The sequence below is a fragment of the Paramormyrops kingsleyae genome, chromosome 23, assembly GCF_048594095.1.
Source record: "Paramormyrops kingsleyae isolate MSU_618 chromosome 23, PKINGS_0.4, whole genome shotgun sequence".
NCBI lineage: Eukaryota > Metazoa > Chordata > Actinopteri > Osteoglossiformes > Mormyridae > Paramormyrops > Paramormyrops kingsleyae.
Window position 1 is genome coordinate 9129337 of NC_132819.1, and position 20233 is coordinate 9149569.

At 44.5% G+C, this 20233-nt stretch overlaps 1 protein-coding gene across 1 annotated transcript; it reads left to right on the forward strand.

The window, feature by feature from the left end:
- Positions 1–3947: 3947 nt before the first annotated feature.
- Positions 3948–16669, forward strand: LOC111854280 (cytochrome P450 2K1-like). The gene is made up of 9 exons (XM_023832113.2): positions 3948–4211; positions 4817–4979; positions 8767–8916; positions 8999–9159; positions 10801–10977; positions 13013–13154; positions 13331–13518; positions 15679–15820; positions 16004–16669. Exons 1-9 carry the CDS (start codon positions 3954–3956, stop codon positions 16186–16188), a joined length of 1566 nt encoding a protein of 521 aa, XP_023687881.1. The 5' UTR covers positions 3948–3953; the 3' UTR covers positions 16189–16669.
- The last annotated feature ends 3564 nt before the right edge of the window (positions 16670–20233 follow it).

A 20233-nucleotide genomic window follows, 5' to 3' on the forward strand; every position in this document is an offset into this window, starting at 1 on the left:
TTTTCTACCAAAAAAAAACAAAGGAAGTCATCAACACGAAGGTCATTTTTTTTACAAGAAATGCATTTTACAATTTTCAGACACTCGACATAGCGCCAAATGCTCTGTTAATAACACAAACTAAAACGCTGACACGCTGAAAACCCTATCCGTATACAGATTAAAACATAGTGTTATCGGAACCGGTGCACACGCTAAACCAAGGGCATAATATCCTTTAATATCTTATGCATGTTCTTTGCTGTTGTTATCACCTTATTTTAAATCTTTCATTAACGATTTACTAACATCATACGTAATTTATATTAAAACCACTTGGTAGTAAGGACTGTTGAGTTGTAATCGTTTGGTTAAGGCTGACCAGTGACCAGTCTCTGGCAACCAGTGATTTAAGAAAGCTGGTTTTCAAAGAATTACTAGCTTAGCTTTCAAGCGCCTCTAAAATCATCAGGGCAGGCGTACGAATGAATAGTAACAAATGGTGCGCTTTAGCGGCAGTAGTAGCAACAGCAAATATGATTTAGTTTTAGGAATATGTACGCGTGGCACACTGACCAATGTTGGTGTCTAAGGGCGACCAGGACACCACTTAGCGCGCCCTGAAATGCGAGCCGCGGAGGATGTTTTGCATAGCTGAAAGCTTAGCAAGTCCTCCGCAATGTAAAAGGAAGTGGACGTTTTGCGCCACCTGCTGTACATAAAGTGCATCGCTCTGCTCTTTATAGTTCCCCGGATTACGCTGCGTTTTATACTGGCACGGCCAAAAAAAATCCTTTAAATGACTTACAATTTTCTTTAAAATGTTTTAGTGAAGCATAAACCAAAACCATTTGTTGAATTATTTCTAAATATTATTTTTTGAAAATAGATGCATACAATCGAAAAAATCCAAAAACCTCGACATCTTGCAGTGTTTGTCTGTAAATCGCCAAAACATTAGGAAAAATTTAAAACAAACCAAGTGTTTCAACCAAGGAAGGTTTATGAACAAAATATTAATACTGTATGAATACATGATTGCTTAATCAATAAAGCCAAAACTGGAATTAAAACAGACTCATTTTCAGAGGCGAACACAATATTAGTCTATTTAAAACTTACATATTCGTAGACACACGCATATGAAGTAAAGCAGTACTAGGACACAAACTTGAGATCTGTTCTTAACTACTCTTAGTAACATTTACAGTGGTGCAGGTAACCTTCTGTTCATTGGCTACTCCCTGGGCAGTGACAGGTGGTGTCATTGGGCACTGGGCAGCTAAGTGGCAGTTTGCAAAGAGAAGCACATGATGCACACATGGAAACAAGGAGAGGCACCAGAAGGTCACTGCAATCCGACAGAGGAATGGTAACAGGTATACCTGACTGACGCTTCCAAGGAACTGTGGTCCTGCAATCCTCTCGCAAGTCTCACAGGGGTTAACAGTGCACACTTTGTTACACTTCTGCGAGCAGAACAGAAGGATGGAGCAAGGAGAACCTATAGTTCAGTTACCCAAGTCACAGTGACCTCTACACATGAATCGGGGAAGGATGCCTGAAAGGAGTAGCTGCTGTTTATGCTACACAAATATACCTTGTAATCATATGTTGCCATTATAAAACACTGACCTGATTTAACATCATAAAAGGAGCCATTTCCATCATACCTGTCTGCCCTTTGAAGTTTGGCAGCTGACTTTGAAACTGATGGCTCAGCACGACCGTGCAAATATGTTTTTCCGGGTCTTACATGCAGAACCTGATTTGATTTTTATCAAACATAAACCTGCGGTGGCTCAATCTTTCTTCACCTTTATCTTACTCCTCACCTGCGATCCTTGTTACTAGATAACATTTACTGGGGATGCAATGAGACACACACCTCAGTAATGGTTCATGCTGCCCTGCATTACCTGCCAACACCCAGAGTCATGTGGAGCAAAGTGTATGCTGAGGATCCACCATTTTCTCAATAGCAGACAGAACGCAAAAGCAAATCATTTGCTTCACTAGCAAGACATTCATTTGAAACAATCACTTAACTTTTAATAAATAACTAGGAGTACATTATTTTAAATTGTTGGGTGAACATACTTGGCTCAATTGCAGGTAGAGCAAATTAAATAAGGTTTGTAAAACAATTATTTATGTACAAAGGTTGGACAATGAAACACGGGCCAAAATAGTGTTTGAGGTTTCACAAATACCACCTGATGGCACATTCTTTCAGTAAGAGCAGAGTGTGACGGTTGAATTAGCAGAGCAACAGCACAGCTGTACATAAAATAATTCAATCCACACAACATAATGAGAGACATATCAGAGTCCAAAAGGGGACAAATTGTCAGTGCGTGTCTCACTGGCGCATCTGTGACCAGGACAGCAAGTCTTTGTGGTGTAGAGAGCCACGGTATCCAGGGTAATGTCTGCATACCTGTACCACCATGATCAATGGACCACATCCAACAGGAGTAACTGTTGATGCAAGAGGAAGCTGTCTGACAGGGATGTCTGGGCCCTAACCTGGACTGTATACAAAAAATACAAAACCACAGCTGCCCAACTCACCGAAGAATTAAATGTACACCTTGACTCTCCTGTTTCCACCAAATCTGTTCACTGGCAGCCCCGCAGGGTCAGAATTCATGGTTGGGCTGCTGTAGCCAAGCCTTGGGTCATGCGTGCCAATGCCAAACATTAATTAATTAGTTTCAACGGTGCCAGCAGCGCAAATCTTGGGCTGTGGATAATATGAAAAATTTACTGTTCTCTGATGAATCCGCCTTCACTGTCTTTCCCACATCTGGCAGAGTTACAGTGTGGAGAAGCCCCAAAGTGGCTTACAACCCAGACTTGCGTACCCAGAATGCAGCACAGGGGTGAATCAGTGATGGTTTGGGCTGTGATATCATGGCACTCCCTAGGCCCACTACTTGTTCTAGATGGGTGCATCACTGCCAAGGAGTACCAAACCATTGTGGAGGGCCATGTTCACCCAGTGGTTCAAATATTGTATCGACGGTGGTGCTGTGTGTCAGGATGATAATGCACCAATACACACAGCAAGACTGGTGACAGAGTGGTTTGATGAACATGAAAGTGAAGCTGAACATCTCCCATGGTCTGCACATCCACCAGATCTGAATATTTCATTATTAGGGTATATTCTACAATTCAGTCACATTTTAAACAAATAAGCAAAGTCACCTCTACAAAATAATTTACCGTAAGTACTGATTCAAGAACAAAATGAAATGTGAAAGTACATAGGGAACACTTTTTAGCAGTAATAGGGTTTGGAATAAGATTCCCACTGGAAGCAAAGTTCTTAAATCGATTAATGTTGATACTTCCATATTCAATATATTGAATTCCATATTCAAATATATATTTGCAAAAATGTTTTTTACTGTATACAGTTTCCTAGGACACAGGCACACAGTCGTACAATCGGTCACAGGTTAGCAAGTCCAAAGAAGAGTTTCTCACACCACACACATCAGGAGTCAGCAAACAAAACCACGGTCTCATCTTTACCCCAGTGTCGCCGCGCACAGGGTGATCGCCAATCATTAACCTCCAATCGTTAAGGAGTCAGCACTCAGAATAAACAAAAATTAGAGCACCAACATACTCCCAGTAATGCAATTCGCAAGTATTTTCACCAGCAAGGAATAAACGGTGTTGATTTTACGATACACTTAAGCATATTTCAATAATCAATCTACTCTTTCAAGAACCTGATCCAGATCTTATTAGACGGCATCAGTAAAAAAAAAAAAAAAAAAAAGCTTACTTATGACCTACTAAAATCCGAGAATTTGTGAATGTAACCTTTGTCTTACTTCAAACATTGCCAAGCCTTGCCCTACCTTTTGCTTACATCATTTTACCTATTTCAGCACCCGCCCCCTGGAAAGCAACCAGCCAATCAGACGCGAGTTTGCAGCGGAGGTGTAAGACTTTAAATGTGGAAGGTTGCTAATGACTCGCGCAGAAGGTCTGCATCGTGGAAGCTAAACATGTCGGCGCTCACGACCCTGGTGACGGACAGCGCTTCCGTGACGTTTATCCTCGCCTTAGTCACACTGTTCTTCCTCTTCCTCCTCTTCAAGTCCTCAAAAAATGATGGACAGTACAAATTCCCACCAGGGCCCAGGCCCTTGCCCATCATTGGCAACCTCAACATTCTTGACACGGACCGGCCTCAGGACACCATGTCTAAGGTGAGAAAGACTGTAGTTCTGAGTGGGAGATGGCAGAGACTGACCCTGACGAGGGCATGCGAAACAGACTGACAGAGAGGCGACTGAAACTAAAACTATGAAACTGACAGTGACAGATACACTAGAGACAGACTGAGAGGGAGGTGAAACAATCTGTACATGGAACCGACAAAGGTGGCCTTACAAGACCTGTGTGCGTCGGAGGCAAAATGTTTGCGGGAAAGAAACACAGACTCGGTTTTAAACACATACTTGATACTTGTCGAGGGACAGATTTTCGAACGGGAGGGCGTGGCTGCCAGGGTGTTTTTTCCGATATGGGAAAAGGGGCAGGTGCTCAGGGAATCCCAGACACCCCCCAGCACGGGCCTGGGGGGTATTTTTCGTACGTTGATTACTCGTTTAGCCGGGTGTATATAGGCTATATATGTAAAATGACCCATATGAACAAAAGCTATAATATTTAACTACAAGAACTGAATTGATTTAATGTGATGGTTAAACACTTTGTATTTGATATTAAATGCTGTGTATATTTTTGAAAACTGCAGACCAATGCCGGATTATTTGTAGTGGTAATTTGAGTGAACGCGCTCTTCCCGCAGCTGGCCGAGCAGTACGGCGACGTTTTCACCTTCCACATGGGCTACAAGAAGTATGTGGTCATCACCGGCTACGAGGCCGTGAAAGAGGCTCTCGTCACCCAGGCCGATACCTTCGGGGAGAGAGGGATAACCGCTGCAGTGGGCGACTTCACCAAGGGCGCGGGTGAGCAGGACATGCATTACTGGAGGAAAATGACTGAATGCTGTTGCAAACAAACACTAAAACAAATATTAAGAGGCTAGAGAAAATTAGATCAGAATAGAGAATCACGATAAAATGAGTCATTTAACTTTATTAAAGATAAAAAATAAAAAATGCATTTCATTACAAAATAGTAACTGCTATAAAGCCCTAATTATTCTGGCTATGTGTTTGAAATCAATGCATTGAGAGAGAGACTCTGTTGACTCGCTGTCAACATTTTGAATGGTTGTTGTAGAATTTTCATTATACACCAGCTGGTCTATGAGCGATGTTACCAGACTATAACCGCACTCGGACATTTCACATCAGATGTATCACTCCGCTAACTGCTGTATCTAAAAACCATTACTTAGTCAAATATAAATGATATAGAGTACAGTGGTACTCAGTTCTCGAACTCATTAGAACTTGAATTTCGGAGTCGAACCAACCAGTTCGAAAAAAAATTACCTAGAACTCTAACTGAATCCCAGAAGTCAAACTGTGAATGCAGACCTAAGATAACTTGCACACTGTAAAAAAAAAAAAAAAAAGAAAGAAATCCGTTAAATTTATGGTAAATTACTGGCAGCTGTGGTTGCCAGAATTTCACCGCAAAAATTACAGTAGTACTGTTTAATGTAATATGGTACATATTATTCTGTATAATTAACTGTTTAAATCCGAATTTTTCCAAACATTTTCAGATTAAAATATTGTGTTTATGTAAAGCTAACAGTTGAAAACCATAAAAACTACAAATTGCAACTGTAAAATGTATGTGTACATTTTTTACTGTATTGTAGTATCCATTGATTCTGCCATGATGATACGTCATAAATGTAGTTCAGTTAAAGCGCTTTCATTCATAGACTTTCTCACAAAAGTCACCGCAACACCTGCTTATATAACAGTATATAAGAACAGGCATTATTTTCACCTGGGGGAACAGGGGGAGGGTCAAACACAGTCAAACAGTCAAACACACGGGGATAAACCTTAAACTTAAGCAGGATACCAGTGAAGAACACACAATGCATGGAACCTGGAACATTAACTACATACATGACATAGACAGCGGCCATTCTCAACAAGACAGCGCGGCATGCTGGGACACATGCAAATAGGCCAGACGGGGCTTTGGTCACCGACGCCACAGTATAAATTATACTGTAAAATTACAGGAGCACTGTTCAATGTATAACGGTATACCTTGTTTCCATAAACTGTAGAACTACATATTCAAAACTGTATTTTAACACGTATTCTCATGTCATTATGTTACAGATTACACCAGTAACTGAAGCAAAAAAATTAATTCATCTTACAACTAAAAATCGTATAATAGATAAAATGTATACTTACAAATATTTTATATATTTCAAAAAGTATTTTCCCATTATCGTTAAATTATTTTACGGTATTTTTTACGTTCAAACAATGTAATGTAATGTAAATACAGAAATATTTTGAATTTACATTTACAGTTCTTTTTCTGTATTTGACCCAGTATTTCACCTGATTGTTTTTTACGGTGTTTTTCCGTCGCCATTTAAGGTATTTTTTACGGGCATTTTTTACAGTGTATGCACAGGGAAATATTGCACGGAACGGAGACAAAGGCGCAAAGTCAGGGTATCGAGCAATACGGGTTTAATTACAGGGAAGGCAGGCAAAATGCAGATGGACAATAAAATTACCGGACCTGGGAAACAAACTGAAACGCGAACTAAATGCAGAGTACTAATGACAACAACCAGAAACAGCTGATCACACGGGGGTTCCACACGGGGTTAACGAGGGGGCGTGGCACACGGAAGGAGCGGACAATCGGGGCAGGACACATTGTTTGGATACATTTATTTTCTTACTTTAAAAATTGCTGTTTTGATTAATGTGCTTAGATGTGTTAAGTACAGTAAATGCTCTTCTTGTTTTATCCGGTTCATTTTGTGTTTAAATGCTAAAAAAACATATTTAGGTGTATTTTTTGGGGGTCGAGAACCAATTAATTGGTTTATCATTTTTTCTTATGGGGAAAATTCGGTCAGAACTCGAACTTTTTAGGATTCGAACCGGAGTTCTGAACGGATCAAGTTCGAGTTCTGAGGTACCACTGTAGTTGGGAACGAGTGTTTGTGTTAAAAAAAAAAACAAAGAAAAAAAACAGCTAAGCGACCCCCCGGGAATTCTCCTGCTCGGCCAGATTCAGTAACCGCGTTTTCCCTCGGTCCTAAAAAGTACAGTAGGGGGGAAAAAAGCATGATTTTCATTGTTCTGTTATCCATTGATGCATAATATTTTTTCATTGTTCTGTCATCTCTTCAGAATTAGGCTAAAATATCAGAATCCCTTTCCTTAGAGAGAGTTTGGTACTATATAATAATATACTATGTTCTTTAATGTCCATTTATCCATTACCACATATAAGTACTAGATTACCACAGTAGGCCTTTATATTGTTCGCCATTATCCGTGGTTTGGGCTCTCCGCGGCAGGCCTCGGGCATTATTACTGCGGATACGGGGCCGCTCTGTACTCACTTAGGGTGACCAGATAATCCATGTCAGGGAGGACACTTTGGGCTACTTCAGGTTTTACAAACTACTTTCAAATTGAAACACTTCTGTGCTCGGCTAAATAGTTCAGCTCTTCTTGCGCTTTGACTGGTTTGTTTCCTTGACTGAAAGACTCATCTAGCTGTTTCACATTAGCATTAGTGACACATATATGATTATAGGAGACTGACCAATCAGCACACAGCAAGAACTCAGTGCTCAAGCGAAATCCAGGTCCGTTTAATTGAAATGGTAATTTACAATTCCTGTCCTGGCTCAGAGTGTCCTCCCTGACATGGATTATCTGGTCACCCTATAATCACTCACCGTACAGCCCGGTCTCCTCTGAGGACGTATCTGGTTTTTCTTTTCCAGTGGACACAGGGCACCACACACTATGCTCCACTCACAACCAACAGACAGTGTTTAAGAAGATATTTTCAGTTGAACTGTACAACTTCTTAGCATTTTAAAATTGTCCCTGATGAAATAACTGCACCAGTGGTAATTATACACTTTCCCTCCAGTATAAACCGCCGCCATATTTAAAAAGCCATTTTAAGAGGGGATTCTGAGTTAACCACAGCTTTCTAAAAGTAGATGTAGTCATGCTCTGCAACTGAACTAGTAGCTACCAGCAGAAAAATAGAAAGTTTTCTACAGAAGCACAAACTTTGGTGAAAGTTACGTGGTTTGTTCAGTGTAGTTTAATTACTCATTTGGCTGTTTGTGTATATATAGCTTAACTTTAACAAAAGCTTCTAACGTCAGAACATTTCATGTGGTAAGGTCCTAGCTGTGAACATTTGTTTGAATCTTCCGATTCACATCACATTTCAGAGCATCAGTGATGCACTGCAGCTATTTCTACTTCAAACTTAAAACCACCTGCTCCCGTGAGATTTGCGTTGGGTCTCACGGGACCTGCAGGATCCCAGTCCCCATGCAGGGCTCTACTGCATGGCTAGGTGCTTGATTTTATACACCTGTGGCAATAGGTCTGAATGAAACACCTGAATTCTGTGATTGAGATGTGTCCCAATACTTTTGTCCATATAGTGTATATAACTCAGTATGCACTTTAATATTTGAGTCGGTACTCTGTTGGGAACTCGCACACCGGAAATCTAGAACACATTGGTAATCAGACACTGGCAGTCAGAGCCACTGAGATTACATGAGATCACAGACAGCCTTTGTTCCGGAAGGCATTATATTCGGCACGGGCGAGTCGTGGAAGACGATGAGGCGCTTCGCACTGAGCACCCTGAGAGATTTCGGCATGGGCCGCAGCACCATTGAGGACCGCATCGTGGAAGAGGCACAGAAGCTTCTAGATGTTTTCCAGGAGCACCACGGTGAGCGGCAGCCTCCACGCCATCCGGCATTTCCAGCAGCTAACAGCCAGCCACACCCTAACACTTACCTTCCTTCGGCCAGGCGAGCCCTTCAATCCCATGATCAGCATCAACTCTGCCGTCTCTAACATCGTCTGTCAGCTTGTGTTCGGCCACCGCTTTGAGTACGATGACAAGCAGTTCCTGCTCCTGCAGTCTCGGGTCAATGAGACTATCCGTCTGACCGCGTCCCGCAGTATGCAGGTACGTCCTCAGCACCAGCTCAACAATCATTATTTTCTTCCCATGATTTACTGACGTAGTCAATCACAACACACCAATATTATAATACCCTCCAAGAATTTCAAAGGAAATATCTCAATACTCCGATACAACCTTCTTGTAAAAAAAATGTTCTTAATGTTGCACTTCTGATCCTTCAATAGTCTTGAATAGTTGGCTTCTTGCTTTGTCCGAAGCTGTTCTGTAGCTCCTGTTCCAATCCTGCTTACACTTGTACCCGCGCATTCATTGGAATCTCAGCCTAGCTGCACTTACGCCTAGTCGGCTCCCCGACAGCTGTGTGTTTGTAACATGCTCTTTGCCTCACTTGTACATCACTTTCTGCGGTCTTTGGGTCAGCCTTCACAGGGCAGGTAGGGGCAGTGGTTAGAAAACCGGTATATTAAATCAACACACCAACAGGGGAACTACTTCTGTGTTATTGAGTAGAGGGTGTGGCATAACGGATAGGGTGTAGGGGGATTAGGTGGAGGGGGTGTGGCATGGTGTAGCGGGATTAGGTGTAGGGGGTGTGGCATGGGGGTGTAAAGTAAGGGTTGTTGTGTAACTTTGGTTATGTAACAGCTGCGTGATCATCTTATGAAAATTGGGCTTAAAAAAATAAGTATTGTGGAAGTGAAATTGGACATTAGTAGGCCCGGGAGGGGAGGCATATTGGGTCTGTTACGTTTTAGGCCTTAGGCAAGAAGAGATTGTCTTGAATACTATGTGACCTCGCTTTGTGATAGCTGCCTGCAGTTGGTTCCACAGAAGCTCGGACTTTGGAGAGGCAGACAGTGGAGCAAAGGGGGGGAGAAACCACTTGCAGGAAGAGACTCGAAGCCGCCCCAACGGGTGCACAAAGAGTTATAGCTTATTAAAGTAGTTGTAGTAGTCAATATATAATATGTTACGCAATTGATCGCATCATGTTAATCATACTAATCATATGTTAACCATGTATTTTCAGTGATTCAGGGACAATACGTCAATGTGTTAATCATTAATCAATGGAACACCCAAACATTAACAGTGATTCAATGTCATATAATTAATATCTATATACATATCTCATGTAGAGTCTAGAGGCCGAGGCTGTCTCCAGTAAGTTCCGTACAATGGGTGGACTTTACCTTACTACCAAGGTGAACCAATGGAGCAGGAGAATTGTGTTTGTTATACGTTTCAGCTTAGTTTGTTGATGTTTTGTGACCAATCAGGACTTAAACCATAACTCCCAGGACTTCCATCTACTGGTTGCTGTGTGCTGGGTGTGACTTGGTACCGAGTACCAGAGTGTGATGGGAGCGCTTTGCTGAACTTGCTGGAGTAAAAGAGATTTTCTTTACTCGGCAAACTAAGAGATCCAGACTTTTATTCTAAGTGACTCTCAGTGTTATCAGAGAGGTTGATTTATAATTTTTCTACCACACTACATGCATAAAAGAGACCTTCCATGAATGAAAGAAAAGCTAAATATTTACTTTTGAGTATTGTATAAAAATTATGGAAGTAGAAAGGAAACAAGAAAAATTAAATATTTGCTGTAGTTGCTGTGCCGCTCTTTGGCGATTGCCTCGCCCTCCGTTACAGTCCCTCTCCCTGCTCCCCTCCTCCCTGCAGATATATAACATGTTCCCGTGGCTGGGCAGGCTGCTGGGTGACGTCAACAAAGTGCGCCGCAACGCGGAAACGAACCGCACCTACTTCAGGATGGTATGCCAGCAGCGCAGGGCCGAGCTGGACAGCAACGACCTGAGGAGCTTCATGGACTCCTTCCTCGCCAGACAGAAGGAGGAGGTGAGAGGAGGCCACATTACTGCTGGAGGTTCTCCAAGTCCAGTGGGTCTTTGTCATTTCATCTATATACAATCCTCGGCATACAGCGGCCGAAATGTTCCCCTGGACTGCGGTGCAGCATATATACATAAAGTGCAGCGACTGTAAGCAAGACAAGTGCAACACATGAGGGAGAGGGGAAAATGAGAGGAATAGCTAATGCATATAAGTAATAGAGAATATACATACACTAACACAGGGGAGCTAGGGGTACCCACACAATAAAACATATGGTGGCTACTGCAGAAATAATAAATACAACAGACGTAAAATTACCACAGATACATGGTACTGATGTAGGAAAAAGGGGCAGTGCAGGGCAGTGTCCACTGGATAAGCTGGCTATATGGCACAGACGTAGGAAAAGGTGCAGTGTTGGACAGCGTCCACTGGATAAGCTGGCTATATGGCACAGACGTAGGAAAAGGTGCAGTGTTGGACAGCGTCCACTGGATAAGCTGGCTATATGGCACAGACGTAGGAAAAGGTGCAGTGTTGGACAGCGTCCACTGGATAAGTTGGCTATATGGCACAGACGTAGGAAAAGGTACAGTGTTGGACAGCGTCCACTGGATAAGCTGGCTATATGGCACAGACGTAGGAAAAGCTGCAGTGTTGGACAGCGTCCACTGGATAAGCTGGCTATATGGCACAGACGTAGGAAAAGGTGCAGTGTTGGACAGCGTCCACTGGATAAGCTGGCTATATGGCACAGACGTAGGAAGAGGTGCAGTGTTGGACAGCGTCCACTGGATAAGCTGGCTATATGGCACAGACGTAGGAAAAGGTGCAGTGTTGGACAGCGTCCACTGGATAAGCTGGCTATATGGCACAGGCGTAGGAAAAGGTGCAGTGTTGGACAGCGTCCACTGGATAAGCTGGCTATATGGCACAGACGTAGGAAAAGGTGCAGTGTTGGACAGCGTCCGCTGGATAAGCTGGCTATATGGCACAGACGTAGGAAAAGCTGCAGTGTTGGACAGCGTCCGCTGGATAAGCTGGCTATATGGCACAGACGTAGGAAAAGGTGCAGTGTTGGACAGCGTCCGCTGGATAAGCTGGCTAATGCTGGTGGTTAATCAGGTCCTAACAGCTTTGGGGGGCGAAGCTGGTGCAGAACCTGGCAGATGCTTGGATACTCCTGTACCTTCTGCCAGATGGAAGCAGGCACAGAGAGAATGTAAATAATATCCGTATGTGTATATAAATAAACCTTACATGAGTCAGGCATTTTCCACACTTTCACTGTTCTTATCAGGCTTCAGTGTTTCTGTTGAATGACAGTATGAACTGGATGGATCCACCAGTCAGACTCCAAAAAATTACCTGCTCCAAATGTTGTGATATTGGTCTGGTAGAGACTTTGTACTGTTATGTTAAATGGGTCCTAGCTTTAAGGGAGCTTCTTCAAGGAGTGCAGCAGCTTCTCTGTGTGACTGCAAGGTGCCCTTTCTGGCATATTGCTCTTCTGCTCCACATGTATCAAGTGTGGGAGTTCGTCTTACATGAGAGTTTCATTGTACCTGTACAATGACAGATGTTCATATGTTTCCATCTACTGGCTAAATGAGGGATCTACAGCTGTTATGACTAGATGAGGGGTACCAATTTATCCCCAAGGCCCAAATTCCATCAGTTACATAAAGCTAAGGTCCGCTGTTGGCGTTTTGGTCTGGATCTGGACCACGGCCCTCCAAATGAGGACCCCTGTTCTAGATTAATATTGTATAGCATAAACATAAGCATGAAAAATTATAAGAAGCTTAGATTTTCTTCCAGTGAACTTCTTAGTTTGGTTATTGAGTAACTTGCCATTACCACAATAGCAACAAAATCAAAAGCAACAGTTTCCCCTGGATAAATAGTTTTATTCATATTTGTCATAAAATTATTATAAAATTAGATAATTGGGTGACCACCAAATTAAACTATTAACCATTGCTGCAGTTCTTGAGTCATATTCAACCTTGCCAACTTCCCCGTTGTTGCATGACAGGACTCAAAAAACCAAAACAAATACTTTCATGAGGACAACATGGTGAGTTCAGTTGCAAACCTCTTTGCTGCGGGAACAGAGACGACCTCAACCACCCTGCGCTGGGGCCTGCTGCTCATGATGAAATACCCCTGCATCCAGGGTGAGCCCCATGCCTGCGGCACTCGCACACGGCCAACAAAGCTACACGAATAGAAATTAAAATACACTTCGCACACCACAAACTATGCAGAAAACACAAATCAGCCGGTTCACGTCCACGCCTATGTCACAGAAAACAAGCAAAACACAGTATTCTCCCCAAACTTCCCTTTCCAGACAAGGTTCAGGCAGAAATTGAGCAAGTAATTGGGAGAGATCGCCCCCCAAGGCAGGAGGATCGCAGGAACATGCCCTACACCGACGCGGTGGTGCATGAAATCCAGCGCTTCGGAAACGTGGTTCCGAGCAACCTGCTGCACCAGACCAAAGTGGACACTACCTTCAGAAACTATCACATCCCCAAGGTGAGAGTCAGCGGGCACAGCACTGCGAGACCGGAGAACTCGCATTAATCCTAAAAGTGCATCATAAACCAAGTCAGTGACGCTTGCTGTATCATTCCTGCAGCATCCCACCTTAGTGTTCCTCCAGGGTTCTTTTCCTATTGCGGAGATGGGCTGCTTCCTGGTGGGGTGGGGGTGGGGGTGGGAATGGTGGGGTGGGGGCAGGGCATTAGGAGGAGGTGCTGTGGTGTCTGATGGTGGCAGGCAGGAGTGACCCCCAGTTGTTTTTCTTAGCACACTGTGGTGGAAGGCGCTGGTGGCCATATGTGATCCAGGATAGTGCCCCCTGAAGCAGACGGGCAGAATTGTTCATGATTATGTCCAGTTTTTGCCACAATCCTCTTCTCTGCTTCTGGCCAGTGGGTTCAGGGTGAGTCCTGTGACGGAGCTGGCCTTCCTGATGGGCTTGTTCAGGGTCAGTCCTGTGACGGAGCTGGCCTTCCTGATGGGCTTGTTCGGGGTCAGTCCTGTGACGGAGCTGGCCTTCCTGATGGATTTGTTCGGGGTCAGTCCTGTGACAGAGCTGGCCTTCCTGATGGGTTTGTTCGGAGTCAGTCCTGTGACGGAGCTGGCCTTCCTGATGGGCTTGTTCGGGGTCAGTCCTGTGACGGAGCTGGCCTTCTTGATGGGCTTGTTCGGGGTCAGTCCTGTGACGGAGCTGGCCTTCCTGATGGGCTTGTTCGGGGTCAGTCCTGTGACGGAGCTGGCCTTCCTGATGGGCTTGTTCGGGGTCAGTCCTGTGACGGAGCTGGCCTTCCTGATGGTCTTGTTCGGGGTCAGTCCTGTGACGGAGATGGCCTTCCTGATGGGCTTGTTCGGGGTCAGTCCTGTGACGGAGCTGGCCTTCCTGATGGGCTTGTTCGGGGTCAGTCCTGTGACGGAGCTGGCCTTCCAGGTGAAATTGTTCCGGAGCTTGGCGTCACCTGAACTGATGGCACTTCCCCAGCAGGCCACAGCGCAGAATAGCATGCTGGTCACTAGGTACTGATAGAACATGAAAAAATCTGAACCTCATCAGAGCAGAGTGTGCTCTAGCCTTTCTTGTGTAACGCCTCTGTGTTGCCCGCCCAGCCCAGTCTGCTGTTCAGGTGAACCCCCAAGTACTTGTAGCCCTGCACCACCTCCACCCCTGGGTGGTGAGAGGTTTCAGGGGCCCCCTCTTATACATGATGTCCTCCACCAACTCCTTCACCCTGCTGATGTTGAGCTGCAGGTTGTTGTCCCTGCACTGCATGACAAACTCCTCTAATGGTCCTCTTTACTCTGACTCATCTCCGTTGCTGATGTGTCCTAAAATGGAGGAGTTTTCAGAGAACTCCTGTGGATGGCAAAAGCTGAAGGCCTATCATGTAGCTGGCAAACGGGAAGGGGGACAGGATGGTTCCCTGAGGTGCCCCAGTGTTGCTCACCACTATCTCTGACACACAGTTCTGGAGCTTCACAAACTGCCATCTGTTACTTAAGTAGTCCCTGATCCAGGAGACTGTGGGGGCATCAAGCTGAATTGTCCTGAGCTTGTGCCACCATTGGGAGTTTTACTTACACAAAAATGCCCTGAGGACAGAAAGAAAAATGACTGGTTATGTCTTTGAACCAATCAGATTATAGAAGAGTTGGGACCAACTAATTAGATATCTTGGTCCCACCTCCTCCAGTTGCTTGGATACACCCCCTCTACAATCCGATTGGTTCTCTCTCTGCTCTGAACCAGTCATTTTTGATCTGCCCTCAGAACATTTTTTTGTAAGACTCCCACAAGCACTTGTGCCCCAGTGGGAGAGGCTGGATGCTGATAAATGCACTAGAGAAGTCAAACAATGTGATCCTGATCCTATGGTGCAAGCTTTGTGCAGGTGGGAGTCAGCTCTGTAAAGCAAGGGTATCAAAGCATCGTCCACACCTGTGTGTGCCTGGTAGGCAAGCTGCAGGGGATCCGGCTGGCCTGAGGGGTCGATGCTGTTTTAGCAGCCAGCTACTCGGGGCAGCTGTCAACAGTTGTGAAGCTTCATTCTTAGGAGCAGTGACTCAAGAGCACTTGTGACCTTGGGAAATGCACCCATCTTTAGAGGCTGAATGTGGAGGTACACCAGCTAACCCATCCCCCACCCCCCTGTCCTCCAGGGCACCCCTGTCATCCCACTACTCACCTCCGTGCTGTATGACAAGACACAGTGGGAGACGCCCATGCAGTTCAATCCAGGCCACTTCCTGGACGCAGAGGGTCACTTTATCAAGAGGGACGCCTTCATGCCTTTCTCTGCAGGTCAGAGCCCCCCCGCCAGCCTCTCACACACACTGCCATGACACCCCACGCTGCTGTCCCTGGCGGGACACTGTCACACACTGCAGCAGCGTGTGGTAGAATGGGGTACTAATTTGACCACAATTAAAAACTTGAACTTGAACGCAGAATAAATATGATTGCACTATTGATTCCACCCCCCAGGCCGCAGGGTGTGTGTGGGAGAGACACTCGCCAAGATGGAACTCTTCTTGTTCTTCGCTGCACTTCTGCAGAGGTTCCGCTTCCAGCCAGCGCAGGGTGTCCGTACCGAGGACCTGGACCTAACCTCATCCCCGGGGCTGACCTCCGCACCTCTGCCCTACAAGCTGTGTGCTGTCAACTACTGAAACAGAGCCAGGGTCTGAGAGAGAGAGAGAGAGAGAGAGAGCGCAATTGAGCAGAAGTAGCAACATACAAATATACAGACACCCACAGGCACAAAAACAGGCGGATACACTGAGAAGCAAATACACTGATATCTTGGAGCACAGAGACTGGAAAATACAGAGACACAGATATTCATAAAGAGACAGATTCACAGATAGAGGCAGGGACACTATATGAGAGATACAGCACAGGACAGAACCACACTAACACAAACATTTCAGGCAGAGGTGCGCTCTACAGACACAGCGACATCCATCTGTGTTTCATACTAGTCAGGGCAACAGGAGAGCAGAGCTGTAAGCATGGGACGGACTCAATCATATATACTGTAATGCAAAATGTGTGAACTTTTGAAGTTTTAGTTTTTCTATATAGAAGGAGATAAAATACAAAGAAGCAGATGTGTGACAACATACTGAAAATATATGTTTCAAACTACCAGCTCTGTGTTGCATTTTGTATTTGTTATCCACAGTAAAATACGTATCCATCTCCCCGCCACCGCCGGTCAGAGGAAGGCCACATAGCATATCCCGAGCACGTCGCCAGGCCATTCACACACAGTCATACACTGTGGGCAGCTTAGAGATGGCAGATTACACCACTGTGTGTGTCTGAAAGGAATAAAGGATCCACAGAGCGCAGGGAGAGCGTCTAAACTAACACAGTGTGCTTTCCACTACAGCCTACAAAGTACCATATTTAAAATATAACCTCCCCCCATATGAGTCTGATAAGAGAAACTTAAAAAAGCAATTTTTATGATAAACTGACGTCTTACAATATATTCATGTCAGTTTTGTGTCACAGCTTCTCTTTGGGACGGATTTGCAGATTCCAGATATTCCGGAAACTGCTGCAATAAAAATAATCGTATTCAGTTCAATAGCTGTCATAAGCATGGGGACCGTTCTCGGTAAGCTGAATGACTCCATGAGGTCTGGAAACTAGCTTCCCCCATAGGGTTGCCACCCATCCAGAATTTTCCGGGACCACCACGGATTTTGGTCGTTCTTTTTAGGCAATGAAATACACTCAAAGAATGACCTGCGCCTTCAGCCAATCAAACTTCATGACAAGGCACTACTCACGCGTTGTGTAGTTGGTGACTATTGTCACATGTGCACTGCCACCATGTTCAAAGATTAGGTTAGTTTTTTTTTTTTTACTAATTTGCAAAAGTATTGCAGACTAAAATTTGTGCAGTTTGTGTTTTAACTAAGGTAGCATAAGTAAAATGTAACAAGTACAGGCTACTTGTTACAATACATTTTAGTAGAATAAAGGTACGGCGTTAGAGTAAAAATATTAATGCATTCAAAATACTGTAGATTACGTGTAGGATTATAATTTCTCTATCAAACAGACCTAAACGAACCATTGGAATGGTGTCGTTATGTGCAATTTTTTTTGGTTTGGCTTATAGCAAACAAGCTGTTTTTGAAACCAAACTCAAAAGCACACAAAACAAAAGGGACCGCGAAAGGGTCAAAACGAAAGCAGGGGGGGGGGTTAGGCGAGAATAAACAGGGGCTGAGACTACACACAAGGAAAACCACCTGCAATGATCACAGACAAACCAGCAGCTAATGCCTATAATGACCAAGAAGGAACAGGGCAAAGACTGGGACATATATACTGTACACAGGTAACCAGGACTAAACAAGAAACCAGTGCGGGCCATTGACAATCAACCAAACAATAGGGCTGGGAATAATAAGGAACAGTTGTGGGTCCTTAATCACTGAACACTAAGGGTAGCCGGCCACACCTGCTCAAACAGAGAAACAACCAAGAGGACAGGGCAGGGACTGATCCTGATAGACTGAGAGTCCAGGAATGTTACGGGATTGGTGGCAACGCTATCCACCCAGGGAAGGTGTGGTTTACTAGGAGGGCATTTGCAGGGCTGTTTTTTTTTTTTTTTGTCTCTGAGCACCTCCTTCTACTAACTGTGAATCCACTGTGGGTGGTAGCAGTACCTAGTTTAGACTGGTAGCAGTACAGATTTGCAACAGTCCAACTGCTATGATGGGACTTTTAAAGTTTTGAGAGATTTCCTCATATGCTACAAGCTTGTCTACATAAAATTCCACATTGATTTGAAATTAGATCCGTGTGTAGATCCTTGTGATGTGATGCCACTGATTTAACATAATATGCCTGTTGAGGTTTCTTTTGCATAATAATCGCTGGACTACTTGAAACGCAAGGAAACCAAGATCGAGTCGTCACGCCAGCTTGCACTCCTCAGTGAGTGCTTTCTGTTGCCAAAGCCGTAATTAAAATCATCTCCAGCGGTCTGTTACGCACCCTGTCATGTATCTATTCCCTTTTTTCCAACACTAACATGAGCCTTGTAAGTGATGTATAGATAATGACCCCAGCTAATGGAGAGTCCATTGACAATAACCTGGGAAGTCCGTGGATTTTGGCAGGACGTGACTCAGTGAAATGTCAAACCCATATTTTGATGAATGAATCTTTGGTGGAAAAGCTTAGATGCTGCACATGCGCAATTAGTAATACTTAACTGAAGTTTTGTACTGTTTCGGAGGGTTTGTTTGTAGTGTAGTCATTACCAGATTTCAACAATGTTGCCAATTCTGACAGACATTTTGAACAAAATGCATTTCTTTTGTTTTACCATGGGCATGGTACTTAAAAACTTAGCCTCCGCAGTTATTTTTCTCAATCAAAACATATTACTAGGCGAGTGGACCCATTGGACCCCAATGCAAAATTGACCAAATGGGGTTCCCTCTCTCCAGCTTGGCAAATTTTACTGAGCAAACCACCACCACCCCCCCTTCACTATGGATACATTTGACAGATTGACAAAAGTCCTTACTTTTGTCAAATGTGTAGTTGTTACTACACATTTGACAATATAGAAATAAACTATATCATCTTGCAAGTACAAGGCCATTGATTGTTCTTTTATAATGGAATTTTGAAGTATGAATTATAAGTGTCCATGTTCATTTCCAACGCATGAAACTACAGCAGACTGTTTGGTTGGTATTGGTATCACTGATTACACTGGTGATTACACTGGTGATTACACTGGTGATTACACTGGCTGCGCTATAAGCTAAACCTTAACTGATTCTGACCACCAGGCCGATTGTCATCGCTCTGGTCTCCAGTACTCAAAAACGCACTCCACCTCCTGTCCTTCTAACCCCCCCCACCACAGATACAGAGTGGACACTCGCCTGTCCATGGGTTCAAATGCATGCTGTCAGGGGTGTGGCTGGGGGGTTGGGAGGGGCTGTTCACACCTGCCCCGGACTTCCTCTGCAACAGTTAGAAGCAGATCTCAGCCTCGGCCATGTAGCTGTCATCCCGAAGTCCTGCTTCTTAGTTCTTTGTCCAAAAAAACAAAAAAACAAAAATGCTTTGCCATCTTGTGAGGCGATTCTGCCGTTACAAAAAGCAAAAATCAGAACTTCTTCTTCAGCTCACGTATAAAGTTATGGATGCTTGACGAATTTCGGCTCTGGCACCCAGGAGAGTGTAAATTTTAATGTAGGTCAGAGCTGCTCTTTGAAGTCGCGCTCATGCATTGGAGATGCGCTTTTGTCTCCAGTCTCAGGTTCCTGGGTCTGACAGGCCCACAGCAGTAGTGCTAAGCGTGTCCCCCCCCCCCCAGCGTGCCACCCACGCCTGCTGGCATGCAGACCTGCATTACAGCCACCCCCAGGTCCCCCACCTCACTCTATGGCTGCCAGCCGCTAGCCGTGTAACTTTCTGAGGTCACTCCCCACACCGAATGCAGAGCTTGACAGACAGAGGGCACTCCCACCCCCCCAAGGTCTTCTATGTTCTGTGCTGGTGTTGTTAGCAGTGTTCAAACTAAGGAGGATTGGGGGGGGTAAGCCCTATAAGGGATAAATACGATTCAGTGTCACACATCCCCTCAGTCAACAACATATGTTATCACCCCCGACCGCCCAAGATCTCTGACACAATTCAAACACTTGGTGCTATATACAGTCATAT

Excerpts from the sequence above, each read along its gene's own strand:
- LOC111854280 (XM_023832113.2), top strand. The coding sequence starts at position 3,954 with ATGTGGAAGGTTGCTAATGACTCGCGCAGAAGGTCTGCATCGTGGAAG. Across the intron at positions 4,212-4,816 it reads CTCAGGACACCATGTCTAAG|CTGGCCGAGCAGTACGGCGA; the intron begins GTGAGAAAGACT and ends CTCTTCCCGCAG. Across the intron at positions 8,917-8,998 it reads TGTTTTCCAGGAGCACCACG|GCGAGCCCTTCAATCCCATG; the intron begins GTGAGCGGCAGC and ends TCCTTCGGCCAG.